General features: G+C 39.9%; 1 protein-coding gene across 1 annotated transcript in view; it reads right to left on the bottom strand.

The window, feature by feature from the left end:
• PLXDC2 (plexin domain containing 2) overlaps positions 1 to 22731 on the bottom strand; it is a 254364-nt gene extending 231633 nt beyond the window's left edge. The window contains exon 1 of the mRNA XM_017817251.1: positions 21953 to 22731. Within this exon, the coding sequence (XP_017672740.1) occupies positions 21953 to 22061 (109 nt within the window). The 5' untranslated portion in view covers positions 22062 to 22731. The remainder of the gene's footprint in view (positions 1 to 21952) is intronic.
• Between the last annotated feature and the right edge of the window lie 207 nt (positions 22732 to 22938).

Below are 22938 nucleotides of genomic sequence, written 5' to 3'. Positions count from 1 at the left end.
CAGCAAAATTTGGCTGCTATATTCATGTCCTTATTACTAAAGTTTTTTCTGATATCTGCTGCCCTATAATCAGTGCTTGGATGCTAATAATTACATGGGATATGACACTATACATCTAATCAGTGTTTCAGTGAACCAAAGAAAAGGACTAAATCAGAAGACAAAGAAAGAATTCAATGAAGAAAAGAGAATTCAATAGTAAACTAAATGAGTGGACAAGACACACAAAATGAAAGTTTGGGTTCTCTCTCATTGTTCCCGTTTCCTGACATTTTTTGATATACAGTAAAAAAATTGTATTTATACTAAATGGGGCACTACCAAAAATCAATTCCTAAATCACAATTGCATTTAAAAGAATTGCTGCAATACATGCCTCTTCTGGGAGTCCTGTGAGCAGAGGGGCTCTTACAGCTTCTCTTCACATGAGGCAGAAATGGGTGCAATTGGTATTGATGGGTCAGGGTACAAAGCTCCCTTAGCCATCCTTTCCTTTCTCTCTAAACTCTTCAAACGTATGTCTTTGTGTGTGGAGAAATATGGACAACATAAATATCAGCTTGCCTGAAACCTGGAGCCCAAACAACACAGCTGTGATTTCACTGCCCCTGTGATTTGAACCAGGTTGGAAACTTTCCTGCTATAGAAACCAACCAAATGTATTAAAAATTGTCACCAACCTCGAAGACAAAAGGCACAATGAAGGAAACACTGTTCTCAAAACTGCTGGAGACCAGGCACAAAAATTGATTTTCAGTTAGGTTCTTTTACAAAGACAATACTTGAAAGAACTGGGATTGAAAGTGAATCTCCTGAAAATTGGTTTGGCGACTATCCTAAACTGTAGGAGAAATTGTATCTTGCAGTCTTCATTATTTGAAGTCTAAATCAGATTTCTTGTAAGATAAATGCATACTGAGGTCTTAACAATACAACATCAAAGTTACAAACTCCCAGCGAACCCAAGGAATGGACACTGTTACTTAACTGCCCACCGCAGAGCACTTGAGGTTAGTTTCATGGTGATACACACTCATTGCTAAATCTTTCTGACACACAGATATTCCTAAATCTGTCTTCCAGTTTTTAAAGTAGCCTGTACAGCCCTGCTATCCTTTGGATACTTTAACGAAAGACACTGGACAACAGAAGAGTGGTTTAGTGCTCTTTGTCCCCTGTAAACAGATTTGTAAGACTGAAATAAGCTCTAAGACAAAAGCAAGGGAACATACTCTCAGCACCTCTAACAGTACAGTTACTCTGTCAGACTGACCAGCCAACTTGTTTGGTCTCTCTGAAGTGGCAATTTGGGCCACCAATTCTACCACTGCTTCAAGATTCTTTTTGCTACTGAACATCATTTTGAGCCCTTCTGGTTTCTTTTGCCTAAATGACATTTTAGAAAAGGAAGGAATGGCACAGAGTAAGGAGCTGGAATCCTCTCAGTGTATTTCCCAAATGTCAGAGCACTGCTCATTTGTCCTTTCAAAGGCTGCTTCCTCTTCTCCTGTCAGTGTGTGCTGGGACACACAGACCTCCCCCTAGCCCTTTCTTTCTTTTTTTTTTTTTTTTGAATATCCTTAGATTTTTCTTGATTACATTAAATTTCTGGATTAGCTTTAAACAGCTTTTGATAGTCAAAAGATTAAAAAATAATGGTAACATTTTACTAAATGTTATCACACCAACTTTGCAATGACATAGTACATAAGTCCCATAACTGAAATCACATGACCTTCAGGAGCCAACACAATCTAAACACGGTACCTGAGCACAGCTTAATTACAGGATTAAGGAACAGGTTGTCTGATGTGCATTACATGCCTATATCCCTTCAGGGGAATGCTTGAAGGACTCAAACACAGTGCTATGATGCTTGCTTAATTTTCAATCCTCCACTACACTGGGGCCACAGTGGTTTTAAAAACCAGTGATTAGCCATCCTCCCAACATTCATGCTGCAAGGTTTGGACAGACTGCAAAGTGGTACAGCCAGGTTATGTAAGTACCTATCATAGTGTCATTGTGGAAAAATCTTGAGTGAAATGTGTAGATAAACAGCCATGCCATAAAGGCTTTGTAGAAGCCAGCAGGTTAGACACACAACTGTGATGCTAAAAAATCACAGTCTTTGGGACAGCTGGAGCAGAAACAGCAAAGTTATGATATAACCCATGCCCACAGACAGCACTGCTGGTGAAACTGCAAGCCAAGTCTCCTGGACAAAAGCCCATTGGGATGCTCTCTAGGCAGCAGAAGCTGTGGCATTTGTTTTAGAGTCTAGCACGCATGATTTAAGTGTCTTTTCAGATTACAGCAAAAAGGAAATTGCAAGGCCAGAATGTAAAAAAAGTGGATTGCCTGTGAACATGTCTACTTCTCTTACATCTCCAATCTCAGACTTCGGGCAACACCCTTCCATTGCACTGCTCCTGAAGGTGTTTATCTGTGGAAGACTGACTGAGCAGTGTTGAAAGACTCATTCATCACCTCCTGAGATGGCCATAACACTTTCCTCTGCAGTATTGCACAACAGGACCCAAAGGGAGCAGTTCAAGTTATGCAGCAGTAAAACCTGAGTTAGAACTCCAGTACTCTATAGCCAGGTGTATCCACTATATAATGTTTCATAAATTTTAAATATGCACTCTCATTAGAGAGCTTTTTGACTTTGAAAGGGAAGCACATTCAGAACCTCACTGCTTTACTGGTTACTGATCTTTGTATTTGCAGCATAAATTTATTCATGGCAAATGTATAACTGTTTGTTCTTTACCTCAAATATCTCCTCTTCTCTCTTTTTTCTCTGCAAATATATTTACAGAAAGCTATTACAACTTCTTCCAGACTTTATTTTGTGGGACTAAAGAAATTTATCCCATCTCACAGAGGATGACTTGTCCTTTTCATCCCAAATAGGCTTCCTCTGCACCTGTTGCAATTTGAGTGAATTTTTATTGCAAACGAATGATCAGAACTTTATGAAATATTCTATGCTCAGTTATATCAGTGTATTTCCTTCTTGCTGCTGAAAAAGCTGGTTCTCATATCTTTCAGTAGCACATTCGCTTTTTCCACATCTGTCACATATTTTTAAGGTCCAGTCTTTCTGCATTAAGGAGGCAGATAAGTTTTTATTTCAGTTTAGAAGGAGAAATTTTGTCTATCAGTCACCAAATGTGTGAATTTTGACTATGTATTATTTCATGCCTTTTTCATACTCCACCATCTCCTAATTATTTTTACAGGAACTTTTAGTCCTCCTCTGACACAAATTAAAAGGAGTTGTCAGTACAACAGCAGAATTTACTGGCATACTCCCACTTTTTATGACAATTTTGTTACAAAAATACTAAAAAAGAGCAGTCCCAAAGCCAGTTTATGAGAATTTCTGTTTGTTTGGAGGGAAGCTGCTACTACTTTCTCTTTCACAGTCTTGCCATGTCCATTACAATTCCTCTCTTAGTAACCATCTTCTCTCTCTGACCATCCCCTACTACCAGCAGTACGGCATCTGGTAAAACATGGGAAGAAAGCAACAAGTGACCCTGACATTAACTGAGTTGGTTGGAGCATGGTGCTAATAACACTAAAGTTGTGGTTTGATCCCTGTATGGGCCACTCACTTAAGAGTTGGACGTGATGATCTTTGTGGGTCCCTTCCAACTCAGAATATTCTATGATTCTAACTGAAAAACTCTATGGGATATAATAACAAATGCCCTTGGGAAGAAAAGTAAAATAAGACCTACCACAAACTGTTTTCACTAAACAGTAAAGTAATAATCTTCCCTTTCTTAAGTCACCCAGATCTTTTAAAAAAATTAATTTTAAAAAGGTAAAATCATTACATCAGTATATAATTGAAATTTTAGAAATATTGTTTCCAAATGTGTTCTAAAGTCAAATTGCCTGTATTTATTTTCTCCTTCTGAAAAATGAGACATATGACAAAATGTCATGTATCACCAAATTAAAAAAACAGATCCTTTTTTCCCAAGAAAACACTGAAAATCAAAGGGTGAAAAGGTGAAAGCTCATTTTTTTTTTTCTGGAATAAATACATTTTCATGATTCAGTCATCTCTAAAAAAAATACGTAGAAAAAACATGTTTCTTCCGAAACCATCTGCAAAACAACAATCCACCTATTAAAATACAGATATGCAGCTGAGAATGTTTTTGATTTGTATTATCATTATGGAGTGAAAAGGATAGGGAATTTCTTTGCTATAACTGTTGGATAAACTTACAAGAGATCTTTTTGGGTATGTATGTCTTAAAAGGCTCCTCTTTCAACAAAGCACTTTGTATAATTTGCATCAACATCTGTGGGCCTGTTGAGTTCCTTCTTTATTCACATTTCACTAGACCCATAATTAAACCCTCTTAAAAAAATGCATCACTTCAGGTGTCTTAATGAAGAATCCTGGGGAAGGTGGTAATAGTTTGCTAAGGGCGAGCAACTCCTCTACTTACAACTATTTCTTGCAAGATTCATTCTCTTCAGCAGATGGAGGGCTGCAGTAAAAGATAGCAACTGAGGGCTGAAGAGGTCATAAAACTCTCAAGGGCAGGAAATTACACAGGTATATCTGCCAATGAGGTCTATTTATGAAAAGTCATTAGGCATTCCCAATCTCTTCAGTTCCTGCTTCCCCACATAAGAGAACAGTATTTAAAGAGTAGTAAACGCCAATCATCTTGTTTCAATTTAAGTTTATTCCTCTATTTTCTTTTATATGGTAAGCATATAACTCATGCCAAACACAAAATGTATCCACCTGCTACAGAAAAACCAATTAGATGTATAAGCAAGTAAGGGATTTTCTCCCTTGAAACTTGATCCTGCAGCCCATGGAGAGTTTTGAAGCAGTAAATACCTAGACAGTATTGATATCACTGATTTGGCTTTTGTTTCAACACAAGGTTTAGCCCCCAGCTCTAACAGCCTTTGAAGGCCTCACATTATTATGCCACAGCTGTAAGCCTCAGGAAGCAGAAGTCACCTGCCTCTCAGGAGCTGTGTCACACGCCAGGTGACCAGACCACACTGTGGACCTGCCTTTCTCCTGGGCTGGAGAGCACTGTGAGCTTTACGTGCCTTTTTCTTCTTAGGCTCTAGACAGCAGCTGTGAGCAGCTGGACCCAGGCTGCTCCAGCAGGGACAGGTATAAACTTTAACATGCAAATTGTTCCTGGAGGCACTCAGGTTTTTGCCAGAGTAAGGAAAGCAAATTTAGACCAACATCCATAGGTATAGCTGTGCACAAAAATCATCAATATGTGAAGTTGCTTGTATAAGGACTTGCAAAGAAAAGTGATCAAAAGAACTCTGATGTCCCCATGTAGGCACTTTATTTGAATGCACTGTGAGGTACTATCAGAAACCAATGAGGTACTATCAGAAACCAATGAGGTACCAGTAGAAGTGAAAAGTGGAAAAGCAAAAGTAAATTTCAAGAAAAGACAATTATTAGATGCTTTCTGCAGTCTATTGATTTATCACTTTGATTAGTACTGAGTATTAAAAAGATGATAAAATACTGAAAACAGTAATTAAGCTAGGATAAAGAGGGTTGTGTTTTCTGAATAGACTACATTCTATCAATAAACAAAAGCAAAACTTGGAGTGGAACATGCTCTTACAATAGTAAAAGCAATGGTACCTCTGGGAAATAAACACACAAATGTTCAAAATAATACCCTTATTATAAGGACTGTGAAAACCAAAGTAGGAACAGGCAAATAAAGAATGAAAACAAAGAAAATTACTGTATAACTGATATGCAGCCTTGTCTTTAAATATGACAATACTTACACACATTCATATATACAAATACCTACAGACACCTCTTCTGTCTGTGCATTTATATAAGAGGTTACATTCAGAATGTCAAAATGCTTATAACTGAGCACCAGTCAAAATGGGTTCATAAGTATTTTCAGTGTATAAATTCACAGTGTCCCACAGCTCCTTCTAAATATTTCTAGTTTATTTTGCATCCTTCCTACACAGTTGTGACATTTTACATGTCTTTAAAAAATATTTAGTGGCAGAAAACAAAGACAACCCAGATCAAAAGATCTTCTTGTACGTACATCTCAGTGTTTCCCAGACCAGCAGCTTCCCCCAGGCCAGTGAGAGCTGCAGAGCTGAGCTCTTCAGGAACAGATGAAAACATTCTTCAAGAAACACATATTCAAATATCCTGTGAGTACAAGGGACTACTGATCAGAAGTTATTCTGTCCCATGACTATTATCTTTTCTATTTTGATTTCAAAGTCTAAATGGTTGAAATTCATTTTGCTCCAAAGTGAATGGCTCTATTAAGCTGCAAAACCTTTGCATTATCTGGCATTATTGAAAGTGAACAAAAAATAAACTCAACCAAACCAAATGGAAAATATAACCTTGTATACTGCACATCTAGAAGAGCTTAAGGAGATTTTGGGCACTTAGTTCCCACTGACGTCAGTGGTAAGATTAAGCACTTAGGGAACCGTACAGGAACAGTTGCAGGACTGCATGGTGTAACTGTAAATTAATTTCATCTTATTAACTAGAGTCCCATATTTTCAGTTTTGCTGAGAGCATTCCAAATGTGTTGTGGGCATAGTAAAGCCAGACATTCCAAGCTAAATGGAGCACATGTTTCATTGAAGTTATTAAGCAAAGGATTAGAAAACTTTTAACATACTTTTCCTACAAATCTGCTATAAATATTCAGACAATTGTATATCTTTCAGAATTGAGATAATAATTTAACTCAATGACTTGATTAAATTTCCAAACCGGATAATTGTTCTTTAGAAAAAACATCTAACTAATGCATCTAATTTATAGCAGATCTTAAAATAAATCATACAGGTCATTAATTTTATATTGCAAAAGGTCTAGATATTAGATTAAATGCTCAGTTATATATACTGCACAAGAAAATTAACAGGTCACATTGGCTGCCTTTTCTTCATCATCATTTCTTTGGGAACAACTCTTCAGCCACTTGGCATATCTTTTTCAAGGTAAACTGTGCTATTGAATAATTTGAAGATTCTATTTTTAAAATACAGACTATACAATCTTTCCATCAAGGAAAGAATCTAAAAAGTTATTGTGCTGGACTCTAGATCTTAAAGAATATGGGGTTCTTCAGAGTTTAAATTTTGGAGTACCTCTGCTGCTGGTATATCACAAAGCCAAGCTCAGTTACAATATCAAATCTTTTTTTTTGCTGCCTGTGACTATGTAGTGTAATTTAATGAAAGACCAGGTACATTTTATGTGTAGGCCAGAAGAAATGTTAGGAAGTCACATACTTTTTCTTCTGTCCTTGCACACTGAGGCAGAGGAACTCATGCTCTTATTGAAAAGCATCTGAAGGAAGCATTTGAAAAAAGGTCTCAGTAATGCAACTATCCCTGGTTTATGGCATTTCTCCAGATTTCTCCTCTTCTAAAGATTTATATGGCCTTCATTATCTCCTTTACATAGATGCAAGAGGTCCTGAATGAAAGCCTAGACTCTTCCAGGCCTCCACTTCTCTGCCAAACCTTTGTTCCAGGAAGTGTGGATCTTTGCCTGTTCTACTGGCCTCACATAACTTCCACTTCTAATTCCTGCTCGTAGCATTTAAGGAAAACTTAAAAAGTAAAAAGTGGGAAAAGAGGAGAACAGAGATGCAGAAAAGTGTTCAAAAGTCTAAAATGGCAAATAAATACAACCCATAACTAAATTAATAACTTCACCCAGAGGTGTGTGTGTGGGGTATTTGTTTTGGAGGAGAGATTTGGGGGTTTGGGAGAGATTTTTTGGGGGTAATGTTTTTGTTGCTGTGGTTGGTATTTTGGTTTGTTTTTTTTGGTTGTTTTTTTTTTTTTTTTAGTGTTTGTTTTTGGTTTGTTGCAGTAAGCTTGAATGGCATCTTACAAAAACAGAGAGAGGAAAAACCTAGTCTTGGATTGCCAAATATTTAAATGGAAGTTAAAGAGCTGTTGGCAGGATGGTGGAGTTCTGACAGAAATTGTAAAGATGCTATCAGCTTGTGTTTTAGTGAATAGTTCTTGTATATTCAACTTTAAGTCTGTAGTTCCATCACTATGAAGCATACAGTGTCTGCTCTGAAGGTTAAACATGAAAATACAAATTAAAACTGTGAGGTTTTTTCTTGTTTCTGCACTAGAATTGATATGTGTGATCTTGGCAAGTCATTCAAAACGCCAGTGCTCCGTTGGTAAAATGAAAATAAATAATAATAGTTATTAGATATGGCAGTTTTGTGGCTAAATTCATCAGTATTTAAAAACAACTCTAATAAATGGTGATGATGAAACCTATAGAAAACCTTATAAATAATTTTTTCAAAATTCAAAGCTATTCATTCTAAATCCACAAATGCTAAATAAAAAATATTACAGCACAAATACCAAGAGATGGGAGGGAGAAAAGGCACATGACATGATTTTAAATCATGAAATGCACATGGGATTTTTCACCGAGTTTGTAGAATGATGGCTATTATTCTTCAAATGCCATTTGGCTGGATAAATAATAAACAGCAAGAATAGATACAGTTCAGTGAATTTCCAACTAATACCTTGGCAGGTGGGTATCAGAATCCTCAAGGGAGTAAGAGCAGAAATGCCTTGTTACTGATAAAAAGAGCAAGTTGAGGGAGATGGGCATCTCTGAATCAGAAACACATTTTAGGATTCTTGTGAAAGATGAAGACCGGAGCAATTTGCCTCGGCAAACAAAGATAAGTGATCTACCATGTCAGTTAACAAGTTAAGGAAATACAGCCCACAATTGCAGAGGGATGTGCAATGAGAGCAGAACAGGTTTGACATTCAGCATCCTATGTTTAATGAAGCCATTACTTTGAGTTATATCAGTGTTTTCTGCTGGGATTTACAGTGCCTCAAGGATGGTCAGAGGATACTCTGTCGAGCTGCAAGTTAAACCGCTATTGCCACAGCACAGCTGTAAATATACAGGAAATTACCATAGGGCCAAAAGAACTTAGCCTGTACTTATCTTTATCATCATTATTCAATTCTTTTCCTCTTTCCCCCTCAGAAAAGCATGTTTATAGGAGTGTGGAAACAACTGGACCTTTGAAGAAATACTGAAAACCAGAAGTAACCCACTCTGCCTTCCTGGCCTGTCCTCCCCACATCCTGTAATGCCTGGCTAAAACAGGTGTTCAGTAACAAAAAAGGAAGCATTGCTCCTGAATGCCTAGAAGCATAGCCCAGCACAGATCCAGACAAAAAGTCTTTTCATTCCTAAGATATTTTTTACAACGAATCCACTGATAAGAGCAGTCACCTGGTAGGGAGATACAGGTTGGGAACCTTTCCTTCCCAGTTTACCTGTCCTATATAATTTAGAGATTTATAACATTTCTTGAACTCTGCAACACAGCTCCTCCTTTCTATGATTTTCAGGAGTAAAGAATCAGAGAAAGCACTTCTCTTTTTTTTTTTTTTTAAATAATTACTTTTTTTAATACTGAAAAAGAAACTGAATTAGAATAGTAAGTGCAGCATTTTCCCCTAAAGGGACACCGCTTCCCTATAGAGCTTCTGAATATATCTTTTCCTATCTTCACTCTCTAGCTCCCTACAGATTTAAATTACAGAAGAAGAATATCTGTCCTCAAAGTAACCTAGTTATTTAATCCACATGGATGTTTTGATCTCTTTCCTCTAGCCTTCCATACTGAATAGCCCCACAGAATTACTACGGGTGCTAAAATGTATAGAGTGAACTGAATCAGGCCTTTCATTCCTGCCCAGTAAATATTCTCATAGCTCTCACAGTCAACCCATGGACTCTGCTCTTCTTGCTCCTCTTTTTCACATTTCAAGAGCCTCAAGCACTCTGAAACCAAATGTACTTCCTTTACCCTTACAAATAAGTAAATTACACTATCATATATTATAAATAGATAATACAAATAAAAACATCAGCAATGAAACAGGCAACCAGAACCTTTCAGCCTCCAAATCCCAAATGCCTTCAAATAATATAATCAACAACTTAGGGAAATGCAGTGCATTTTCAGTACCAAGGTAAAAATCATTCCCATTCAGTCATTCTCTTCCTGGGAGCATACAAGCCATGCTCACTGCCGTGGGAAAGTGGTATCAAGCTCTACCGTGACCAAAGATCCCGCACGGCAATACTTTACATACACTAAGGGTTATTGAGCACAGTACAAAATTAGAGAGAGGGCTTTGTGGGCTAAAGACTCATTTCAAATTGGCCCAAACTGCTCTTATAGGAGTAAACTGTGGCTGTGTTGAAGTATGTGAGGGCAGAATTTAACCTCTTTTTTTCCCCCTGAATTAAATTCTAGATATAAAAGGCCCTATAAACATTTTAGCAATACCTACCAGCATGTTCTAGCACAAGTCAGTTTGGTGAAGACTTTACATATGCACTTCTCTTCAAGCACACACTTCAGTCACCTTTTTAAGTGCTGTGCCAAATTGAGACTTGCAACTATTTTTCTTTTTATAATGAATTTACATCTTTTCTCTCTTTGCCTTCTCCTACTTTATGGTGAACCTCAAAATGGATTTGAATTCTATTTAAAAGTCTAAAAAAAATTTCCCTAGATCTCCAAACAATAGATTATTGGAAAAAGAGGGAGAACACTTTTTCAGTTGCAGAGAAGCTCTGTAACTGTACCAGCATCAGTATCAGACTCTCTATTAGAGAGATAGAGTTAAAACTGCAGTGGATTTATGATGATCAATAAAACAAAATTGTGGCCATGCAAAAGATAACCAAACACTGGACAATCTCCCTGCCCACAAAGTTTTTAGGTGCAGTAGGAATGCTGGCTTGGTATGCACCCCCACTAAGCTGTGCCATAAAAGAGCAGAATAGGGATAAAATAATGAAATTCAAATACAGGCATGGGAGGGTCAAAGCTTAAGCTGAAAGAACTGGTTTTATTTTACATCCTACACTCCCTATAGCAAACTTCTGCGCAGTTAAAGCTGGACATAAATTCCTATCCTGAAGACCTTACCTTCAGTTCATTTTCTATACATGCCTAGACAAAAATGTGATTCATTACATCACTGGGTCATCCCTTGAAGCTAACAGCAATTTTTTTGTGTAAAGAGTAGAACAATAAACCATAAATTTGCATTCAAGAATCAGCATGTAATAAGTGTTTACACTTAAATTTGATGTGAGCCATGTGTGCTTATTGCTTCTCAAGCTCAGGCCACATTTCAGTGCCTTGGAGACAGATCATAAAATCTAAGTGAATATTTAGTTCCCACATCTAAACGTGTCTTGCACATCATATAAAAAAAAATTAAAATAAAACCCCAATGCCCAGCTCTTCAAGAGGAATGAAACATGCATGCATTAGAGGAGAGATTGTTACTCTCTCTTCTCATCCACTACAACAATATAGGAAGGTGGAAGTCAGTTTTCCCTGCATGCTGAAAGATCCTTCTTCCCACAAATCATCTCAGGATTTGCAACAATGCTGCAAAACTTATTCCCACTGTTGCAAATGTTCAGGGGCTTTTGAGTCAACTAAATTCCAAGGTCCAAGATCAAAGAAAAGTCTTAAACATCTACATCTTTTTCAGTCCACTCATCTGTAGCATACCACTTGTATAGATTGATATAGTTAAGCAAATATTTAAGCAGAGTTCTAAATCAGGGAAGCTTTCCATACCTGGAGCCTAGAGATGAAACACCAAGTAATTCAAAGCATAAAGCCTGTTTGGGGTTTGGATTTTAATTTTTTTTGGTGGGTCGTTTCTCCACCCCTTACTCCCACATCCCCACCACCCTGATGGTTTTGTTGTTCTTCTTGCTTTCGTGTTTTATTAGGGTTTTTTGGTTTGTGTTGGTTTTTTTTCCCCCACTCATGGCTCTATTAGATCTATTATCTAAAGGATAATTTAAATTTCTTTTCAAATTATGGGGAGGGGGGGAGGGAAACTCATATACTTTGCAAGATAAGAATAACAGCATTTTAAAATTTAGCTTTTTTAACTTATCACCATTTCTTCAGAACAAACAAAACCAACCTGATTAAACAGCAGATGCTGAAAAGCACTGGTCTGCTGTTCTATCAGTTCTGTTTTCAGCCAAATACTCTACAGGAAACTTCAGCATGATTTATAGCATCAGGAGCAGAGTATTGTACATGGACTGTATAAATACATGTGTTACAGACCATTTGTCAATAATCTTTCTCCTTAAAAGCTCGTGAAGATACAGTACCAGTAAAAGCTGGCATCATATTTATGCAGCAAAATAATAATATTCTACATCTTGCAATGGTCATTTTCTGAGGAGGATAAATGTTTTGAACAATCAAAGCATTCTAGTCAGCAGTGCTGCAAACTGATTGCTTTGGAATTCTTCTGACTAGTAATTTCTGAATCTAGATTGTTATTCTTAAAGTTTAATTACAGGAAAAATAATTTTACAGTTTGTGGAACACCATCATTCTCTTCTCTCCAAGAACTCAAAGACAAACCCAAAAAGATTTGGATATAGTCCTTCCAAGATGTCAAAGTGCCAACCGGCAGAAATCTGACCCAGTATTTGTCTATGCTTCAGACATGCTTGTGTTAAGGAAAGAATCTTTAATTTTGGCAAGGTTGTCACTTTTTCAAAACCACCTTCTTATTTGTAAAATTAGGATATTACCTTATTCTATAGGGTTTTGCAAGAACAAGAATACTAATGAATATAAAGCATATATCTATGATGATTTTGGGAACAATTAAGAAAGCTGCAAAATAAGTGTTTGCAAACAGCAACGGAGAAGTAGAGCATACAGATTGCCTGATGAAAAGTATGGGAATCAAAAGTCTGAGGCTGAACATCAGAGTACTTAAATAAAGTTAGGAACACAAGCTCGATTCAAGCTTGCAGTACAAAATGGAATAGCAGAACTGCCAATCCTCAGGCGTGTCAGCTGAGTCAGAGTGTAAACCCACCTCCATTTAAACACTAGACTGCTTTTCAGGATGTACACCTGGTAAGCTCAAGCAGATGACAAAAGATAATGGTAGTTCCTTTTCTCCATTCAAATGGATAGGTTTACTACAGAAAGAGTCATTTTGCAGGTCATTTATGCTATTGCAAAAAATGGCTCTGAATTGAAACAAAACCAGCGTTACCAACTCTGCAATCATTGTCCATGTAATTGTGCATGAAACAAAACAGGGGGTGAAAAAGCCAAGTATATTAGGTCAAAAAATAGACAGAAAAACAGGCTAAGGAAAACCAGATAAAGACTGACAAGCTTTCAAACAAAGCATACTAAAATTAAAACTTTGCTACTGTGGAAACTCAAACTATTGTCAATGCCCTCGTTACCTTCTGTGGCACATTATACTTGGGGCTGCAGCTATTTTACCACATGACTGAAGATTGTGAAAGGGAAGCACATTACTGATGGCCTGTGGTGCATGGGGGCATGTGGAACAGACATTCGTGACACAACCACTTCTCATCTCAGGGAAATACTTGCTGACCTAGATAGTCCCTTCTTAGCTGTGCTGTTCTAAGTAAGAAATTGTTAGGTCAACTTACTACTGTTATTATTTCATCTATGCATTGGAAAGATAGAAATGCCTCCAACAGCTTGCAGAGGTTTGGGGAGGATAAATGCATCAACATGAGCCAAACTGGAAAGAGTTATGTTTTTGCTTAGTGTGATGTTTAATAGAGGAAAGAACACTTTGGTTTTCGGTGGTTGAATGTAAACATGAAAAACTGTGTATTTCCACAGTCTACAATTATACATGTCAATTATTGTCTTGCATAATTTGCATAATAAACTCATTGCATTACACATACATTATTAATAAAAACTTTTTTAAAGGAAAATTAATAACAGACATCATAAAAAGTAGAAGGAAACCAGAACTGATGATAATCTATAATGGTAATGCATGCTAATAATTTTATTTGTTTTGAGACCACAACTTAGATCAGTATATATAAGTTTAAATAGGAACCAGTAATAAATTGTGTTGATACTGAGGTCAGGTTTCCGCAATACACCAGATACTGAACTTCTAGTCCATAAATGCCTTCACTGCAAATAAAACATAAATCTTTACAGCAGCTGCAATATGGAAAATATGATCTTTTTTAATTTTGTTGCCTCATGTATATCTTATTAACCAAAAAGACGTAAGAAATATGCTATATAGTTAAAAAACCCAAACCCCTAGCTGTATGATCAAGAGGACTGTTTTTTTTCAGCTATTCTCTCCTTTCCTGTCATCAAATTAAAGTAAAGTTTCTACAAGATAAAATGGCCTGGTTTTACAGGGTTCGCATAGCCAAATTTTCAACAGTGATGTCTCAATTAGAGGTGACTAAAAAGTTCATTTTCCATCCTAGTCGAAATTTTGATCTTATTCAGACTAAAAATGAATAGCCAATGTTTGCTGTAGGGTATTAAATAAAAATATGTATAGGTACACATACATAAACTTCAAAACAACGTTTGTTTATACATAATATAGCAATTCTAATCTAAAAGTCCAATTGAAAAATTTGAAATGAGACATTTTATCATCAAAACAAGAAACTCAAAATTACTTGTTTTGACACTTCCTAGTTGAAATATTTGACAAGAGCATCTCAAGTTTTACATAATTTTCCAATTACAACTCATTCTCTCTTTGCACATTTTTTGACTAAACCGATATAACACCTGGTAGTATTAAATAGAATTCAGGTATTCTACTTATCCAGAGTTTTTATGTTGTTCTAAGAGGATTTTTAATGCTCAGTGGTTTTGAGCATTAAAACATTCATTCTCCTTATAATTTTATTTTTACTTTCTCTGCATCTTACAAAATGTAGTCTTTTCTGTTTCTTTTTCCCTCTTTTTTAAATCTCACTTGACTAACAAGAGCAGGTCTGATCCACCTGACCTAGAGCATGGTCACATCCACTACCAAAACAACGCAAGTGAGGAGGAAGCAATCTCTGAAGCAGGCAGGAAGGGCAAGGAGGAGAGGAAGGATGAGGCAGAAGAGGATGGGCCTAGGAACTCTGAAACCTGTCCTGCCACAAAGAAGCTACTTACAGGAAGCCTTGGGTTTATATCCCTGGGTGACTGAGGTTGAACTGCAAATACATGCTGCTTGGCTTGCAAATTCAAAAGGAGAGTCATACAGACCCACACAGGAAAACAAAAACATGCAGCTGGAGAATATCATGGAGCAGCTATCATAATAAAGACTTATGCTGGCTTCCAGTTCTCTATGGAGGCCAAGATAGCATTTTCCAATGGATTTTTAGTTCAGCTGCTGACTCACAGAAGAAGAATCTGCATAGTGATGAACACTCTTTAACATTTCATCCTTCAGAAAACACTGAATTTACAGTGGATGATACTCGCCTTTTACAGTCAGCCTAGTAGCAACTCGTATGAAAAGAAAAGCTGCAATTATTCAGCACAGATGCAGTTTGCACATTATGACCAAAGAGGGGAAAAGAAAAAAGGTAATACTTGAATAGAAGTAAAAATTAAATACACCTCAAAGTGCTTATTACTGGATAACCACAGCATCCTATTCTGCTACTAAACACAGCTGAAATTTCTGAGGGAATCTGCCCTATGACAGCAGTTAAGGAAAGCTGCAGTAAATACTACAAATGGCTTTTCATCTCTGTAACATAAGCAGCCCTTTGACACAGTTCAATTACATCTCTAAAGTAAAGGACCCAAGATCCCAGTATCAACTGTGACACAACATATATTTGAAACATTGCCAGAGATAGGTTAAATGGAAAGGTTTATATATTCCCTTTATGCAACTCTCCCTATTCAAATCAAGGATTTCTCACTCAATAGAATAACATGGGAAAAGTAATGTTTGCTAAAGACCAAAAAAGTCACAATGAGAATATCTTAAAAAAAAAAATCTGCTTATAATGGAAGCTAGGCAGTGTTCATATTAAAAGGTAAAAGTTCTAAACAAGTAAGAACAAAATCTTATTTTAAAAGCCTTATTTCATAAGAATGCTAACTAAAGCAGCATTTAAAATGTCTTTACCTTGTCTGCAGCTACAGACTAGTGTGTAAAAAAGCACATTAAAGCCACACATATCATTGAGAAATGAGAGACAGAGACCTCAAGCGAAGAGAGCACTGGAATTCATACTTGTATTTTATCCAGCTGCAGAGGTCAAGGTGAACCCCTGTGTACTTAAAACTATCCACACAGAATAATTCCAGATAGATGGGTGAGATCTTGAAAGGTCACATTGTCCAGCCACTTGCTCCAAGGCAGGAACAGCTGCCTTTTTGGATAGAATGACATTTTGGACATATGTTTATCTAACCTATTTCAGTGATGAAGACTACTCATAGATAATCTGCTCCCCTAGCCTTATCGTTTAAAGTCTGCCTTGCTGCAACTTCAGTCATTAGTTACTGCTGAGGACAAGTTATTCCCTCCTCTGCGGAAGTCTCTTACACACTAAGATTGTTATTATGTCATCTCTTAGTTTTAGTCTCTATAGCAGTGTTCCTTTCTTCTTTCCTTCATGCAACAGTCCTCAGTTAGTCCACATATTTTTTAAATGCTGTGCTCGAAACTGAAGGGGATATTTCTGTTGGGATCTTACCACTGTCGAGTAGAGCAAATGCATCATTCTTGTGATGTCTTGCCTTGTATCTATCTTCATATTAATCCTTACATTTCTCTTGATGTATCATCCCAAGAAGATGTTTTCTGCGCTTGAAATTGTGTGTTCAACTCAAGGACCATGTCTGAGCCTGGACTTGGCCTCAGAACCTGCTCCATTTTCCTGTTTCAGAAGGTTGGGCCAAATCCAACTCGGAAATACGCTCCGACACTCGGTCTTTTGGTTGAAGGAGATGAACATGTTACACAAGCTCTTTCAAACCCAGAATTTACAGACACTTAGTGCAACTGATTGCTCAATGTTGACAGCAAGGAGTGCTAACTGAAGCTATGTTTATTGGTTGGATGAAAAAAAAAGAAAAGAGGAGAAAGCGGAGGAAGTGTTCCATGATGAGACACAGCACCCGGCACTCACAAACATTACTTCAGGGCAATGTTTTATGCTCATTTGTGAGAAGCCACAAACAAAAACAAACCCCACATACACTTAAGCATGACCTCTCTGCATACTTCTCCATAGAAAGAAAACTCATAGGTTCTTCCAGTTCCTGCTGTGATTATGCAATTCTCCAATTTAGGAAGTATGGTATCTGCCAATTGCAGTGCCTTAATACTCCCAGTTCAACTCTCAGCAAACCTAATTCCACACGGCTGGCAAGCTTGCAGCATCATAAATGCTCCCATCAAATTACCTTTTTTTCCCTCTGTAGAGCGCCCCCAGCAGAGGCTTACCTTAACCACTGCTGCCTTAAATTCCTTTAGTATTCATTTTTCTTAAGAAGCATGAACCACACCAGGAATTCAAAATACCAGTGACCCCAGCTGTGTTCTCAGTCTAAGAGACTGCAGCCTTGATAAGTTTTGAAACCGGGGCTGCTACAGAGTTTTCTTTTTCTCCAGTGCTTTCAAGGTTACAAGCAGCAGAACTGCTCAGTACTTCAGACAGTCCAATGAAAGCACAGTGACTTTTATAAAAAGCAGGGTCAAATTATGCTTTTAATGAGAAATTTTTATCTCCTTTGTGAAAAAAAATCCAGTAGGATTCAACAGAGCATGTTTCTTGCGTGATAGCTGTCTTTGGCATAACTCAAAGCAAAGCAACCTTTCAGGCATTGCTGCACAGTAGACCTGCAGGAAACAAGATTCAGGTCCAAACCTCCATCTCCTGAACTCTGTGCAGGTGTAGGGACCTGCAGCACTGCTCCACCAAAAATCTTCGAAAAAGTCCTTAATGAAAAATGTTAAGGTCTGTGACTATTTTCCTCAGGGGGTCTCTCATCAACTTACACTCTGAATTTCTTCATCTGCCTCCTTCATGGTCTGAGGATTCTCTTCCTCAAAAGGAAACAGCCCTCCTGAACTGCATTTTTTTAGAGGAAACTGGTATTCAGCAAGGCAGTAGATGTTGCCACAAAATTTTGCTCTAAATGGCCTGTATGCGTGACTAGTAAATTGTTGATCAGAAACAGATAACTTCTCAGATTATAAAGACCTTTTCCTCATTTACTACATTTGTTTACAGTGTAGAGAGCTAGTTCCCCTATTATTTATCATCAACTCCCAGTTAAGTGTCAGACAAAACCTAGCACCCGAATCAAGTATTTCCTGGGTTTTAAGTGTTTGCATGAGGATGTAAACTCTGAAGAGGAATATTTACAGCCAAACAAAAACACTGTTTTCCCCAAGGGAATTTTAAACCTTGAATGAACTATGAGTATTGATCTTACTCTAAATCTGTGGAAATGAGTTTCTGTAAAACTGAATTAAAGACCTTATTATAGTCTTAATTTACCCACTATTTACCAACATTATTTCAAATCACTCTTTCAGAGAAAAAGACAATGACAAAAAACCACAAAAACAAAAAAGGAAGAACCAGTAAGAAAGTTTAAAAAAAGATTACTTTTTTAGAGGGAATCCTTAGTAAAATATATATGATATGCAAATAGGATTTGCTCTCAAATGTCACTAGGATTTTCTAACCCAATTGTCCCTGTTTACATATCATGTACAGAAAAAACATACCTGATATACATGTTGTCTAATACTGTATTTCTTTTGATACTTCTAAGATAAAAAGCTACGATAAAAGCCGAAGGTCCTAATGTGTAATGGTGAAAGTTTAGTTTCAGTTATTGGGGTTTTTTTTAAAAAGAGTAAAGCTCAGGCAATATACAAAATGTTACTATTTCAGCAGTAGATAAATGCTAGATAAACACACCTTAATAGCCGTTTATCCAATAAAAATAATTCTCCCCCCATCTGAATGCTGATGCCTGGAGACAGCAGCAGTCCAATGAATATAAATTATATGAGGATTCTGGAACATGCTTTGATAGAACAAAAATTACAATAACAGCCTCCTAATTCTGACTGATGACATTTGCAAAAGAATGTAACACTTTCAAGACTTCTTGTGGCAACACTTCAACAGCGAGCCCTCAATTGTACAACTGGAAGCCTTAATTACTGTGTGAGCTTTCAAGGGTCTGCTTCACCTCACTAAATTCATGTCGTATTCAGTTTTACTACTGTAAAACACAACACACACACACAAACCTTGTTTCTAAGAACTTCCATCCTGGATTTATAGTATTTTTATCAACAAAAGTGAAGTTCTGCCCGGGCCCAGGGGAGGATGCATGGATGGATGGATGGATGGATGGATGGATGGATGGACGGACGGACAGACGGCTGGCTCCTGGAGAGGAGCCGCAGCCCGCGCGGTGGCCGCTGCGCCCTCTGGTGGGGACGGAACCGCTCTATCCAATGCAGCCCCGCACCCTGGTCACAAAAATTTGGGTTTTAAAACCCCCCCGAGACAGCCAGCATGCCTAGAAAATTATTGCACTTGAATTGGTCCGACCCGATTGTTACCCAGCAAGGTAATTCTGAGAAGCTTGGAAAAAAAGGCCTTTGTATTATTTTTTCATCTATGTTGAAATCCCTTTGGTAGCATCCTCAGAAATCCTCCATGGCTCCAGCTCTGCCCGGGCTTACCAAAAGTTTCCATTTCTTGATACTGTTCTTCCATTCATTTTCAATAAGGTGTTTGTTACTGAGTATTCGTAGAATATGTCAAAACCAGCTTCCCATTATGAATTTGCAGCTACTTCAAACATTACTCTTTAATTCTTTAAAGGTTTTATCTGAGCTGATCTAAAGGGATACAGTAGGTGCTAAATACAGTAAAACTTTGAAACATTACTTTTTATTTTGACTCATGGGACCTGAAGTTGAATTTCTGGTTTTACATAATTAACCTCTTCTCACTGATTAGACACAATCTCTCACTGTATTTTTTATCCAAAGAGCAGCAGTATTACAAACAAACAACAACAAAAAAGGAAATAAAACCCTAGTTCTGTAAATTACATTTAATTATTACTATCATAATACAGATTTTTTTAAGCAAGAGGAACAGAAAGGATGCCCAAGTTATAAACATCTGGCTGTCAAAACTAACATCAGGTTGCCCATCTCCCTAGCGGAAGAAAACAATTGCTTGGCATATTTTCTTCAGACAGTATTAAATATCAGAATAGTATTTGCCTGATTATAAACTCCTTCATACTTTATAGCCCATTCAGGAAGATATAAGACACTACTAAATGATTCATGGATAAGCAATCCATTGGTATACCTTCTATTTAGCACCTCCTGGTGCAGACATAATACAGCTTAATAGCCTAAATCAGTGATGTGCAGCGTTTATTTGTCCACTGATAAATTTTATTTGACTTAGTCAGTACTAACATCTTATTGTCTGGATACAGTGTCTGGAAGATAATAAACTTTGTGAGCTCAGTCCACAACATAGTAATTCTTTTTCTAATCTCACCCCACACTTTTTTCCCTTATAACTAATGTTAACAAATACCAAGATTTGTTGGCTACAGCCCCAAGTGCAGCAACACGGCGTTTGCAGCAGTACATGAAAAGTCTCCTCCTGTTTTTTCCCTTTGGCCCCAAGTGACATGTGAGCCCCAGCAACCTGCTGAGCTACCTTGTCATTTAACAATTCCAAAACTCAGTGGTAGGCCCCTGGCTAGGAAAATCCTGCTCTGTCTAGCACATAATCTCACTGGTTATTTAAAAAAACTACCCAGTCTTTCTTGTTCGGGTCAGTTACGCTGTGACCACTAAACTTTTCACGTCTGTATCAAACCTTTAAGAAAAGGAAGAAGGGGCAGTTCTATCGCACCGGGGAAGCCAGTGGGCGTGCTTCATCTGATAATAATCTGGCTGGTGTTTCAAATATACAGGCAGAGCTTTTGGAAATACCTGTAAACAAGAAGCTTCTGCAGGCAAGGTCCCCTGACACACAAACCCCACTACTTTTCTCACTATCTGCAAGTGCTATCTGCCAAGCTTTCCTTTAGCAGCTTTCTCCACTACAGCACAGGAATGCAGGATACAGAAGGCTTTAGTGATCAAAAGGGACCTCCATGCTGAGGGGAACAGTGGCCCAAGAGAAAGCACTACAAGTGCTGTGTGTCACACATTAACAGGTGTTTCAGAGAAGGACTGACAAGAGGACCCCAATACTTCACAAGCAGACTTAGTCAACAGAGCGAGCTTCTCACTCCTAAAGAACAGGTCACATAACCCCGGGGGCCTTCTTCCATTATCCTGCTCCTTCTCTCAACGCCCGGTTTCCAGGGAAGGTTGCAAGCTACTGACTTCCGCGGGGGAGGAGAGTGCCCGCTAGGTCTTCCAGGCAGAATCTGCAGGGAAACTTTGCCTGCCCTCCACGGCTCGCTGCCGGGAGAGCAGGGGGGGCCCGCCGCGGGAGGGAGGCGGGGGAGGCTGTCGGGGCACCCCAGAGCTCCCGGGGACGCCGGTGTCTCCGTACCTCCCTTCCCCGCGCTTAAGCGGAGCCCCTCGCGTCTCGCACAGGGCTGGGAAGGAGGCTCCGGGAACACCGCGGAGGGGCTGGGGAAGGGAACAGCACCGGCTCCCGGTGATCGCGGGGCAGATCCATTAAAGGAGGAACGTCCCGAATCCCATTAAAATAAAAACTGAAGTCATGGAGAGCTCTTTCCGGAGAAGCCCGGGGTAGGGAAAAGTGAGAAGCCGGGACCCCGGGCCTCCCTCAGGAAGAGGGGGAGCCAGCCTCCGAACAGCGTTTGCTCTCTCCGGGTGCGCGGCCCGTGGAGCTGCCAGCTTAGCCCACACCGCGGGATGCTCCGAAGAGGCGGCCCGGCCCCCCGAGCCGACCCGACCCCGGCCCGGCCGCGCTGCCCCGGGCCGGCCCCGCCCGGCAGGTACCGGCTTCGCTTACCGCGGCTCTGCCTCGGCGTCTCCCCGCCGGAGAGCTGGCAGCGCTCGCTCAGGCACTGGAAAAGTAATAGAAATCCAGCAGCTAGTTTGCTCCTCCGCAGCCTCGCCATAGCACGGAGCCTGCCGAGTCAACTCTCCGGGTGCGGGGTGCGCTCCGCTCCTCGTCGGTGGTGGGGAAGTCTGGGGGGCGGCGGAGAGCAGCCCTAGCAGGCGCCGAACCGCCCTGTCCTCGGAGCAGCGCTCATGCAGTGGGGCGGCAGGGACGAGCCGCCGGGGCTGAAGGCGCTGGACCGGGTCTGGGGGGCGGTGGAAGGGGGGGGCTCCGTCCCCCTAACTTGCACGGCCGCGCCGCTCTCAGTCCAGCGGCATCACCGCTAGGGAAAACAAGCCCAGCCTCGGCTGCGAAGTGCCAAACTCTTCCCTCCTCGCAGCCTGCTGATAGATTTTAGGAGAGCCACTGAGATCCTCCCTTCCTGGCTTGCCCCCACCCAGCTCCCTTCCCCCGCAGGGTGAGGCAGGGTGCCTGAGGGACGGAGCCTCTCCTCGGTATACCGCTACCGAAAAAAACCCTCAGAGGGAAACGAGCGACGAGGCGTTCCAGCCGGAGCCAGCGGATCAGCCCTGAGCCCAGGAGGGAGCAGCACTCGGAGGGCGGGCGGATGCGCCGCGGGAGAGGATGCGCGGGCGGCAGGGAGGCAGGCGGAGGACGGACGAACAAGTTCTCCTTCTCTTTCAGGGCGGTTTTGGCGGCCGGCGGTGCTATGCGGGGCCGAGGGCAGCCGCGTGGGGCGGGCGCTCCCCCGGCCCGCTCCGCGCCCCCCGCCGCCGTGCGCGCCCGCGCTGCCGCCGCCACGCCAGTGCGAGCAGGGGACTCGCCCGGGGCCGGGTCCCGGCCGCCCCCTCGCTCTGCCTCCCGCCCCCTCGCACGGCGCGGTGGGGCGCAGGCGCCGGGACTCCGCCGTCTCTCCCGCCGCTGGCGGCCGAGCA

Source organism: Lepidothrix coronata, unplaced genomic scaffold (assembly GCF_001604755.1).
Source record: "Lepidothrix coronata isolate B3197 unplaced genomic scaffold, Lepidothrix_coronata-1.0 Scaffold59, whole genome shotgun sequence".
In the NCBI taxonomy this organism is placed as follows: Eukaryota; Metazoa; Chordata; class Aves; order Passeriformes; family Pipridae; genus Lepidothrix; species Lepidothrix coronata.
The sequence above is the reverse complement of the archived record's forward strand: the minus strand, read 5'-3'. Positions and strand labels throughout refer to the sequence as shown.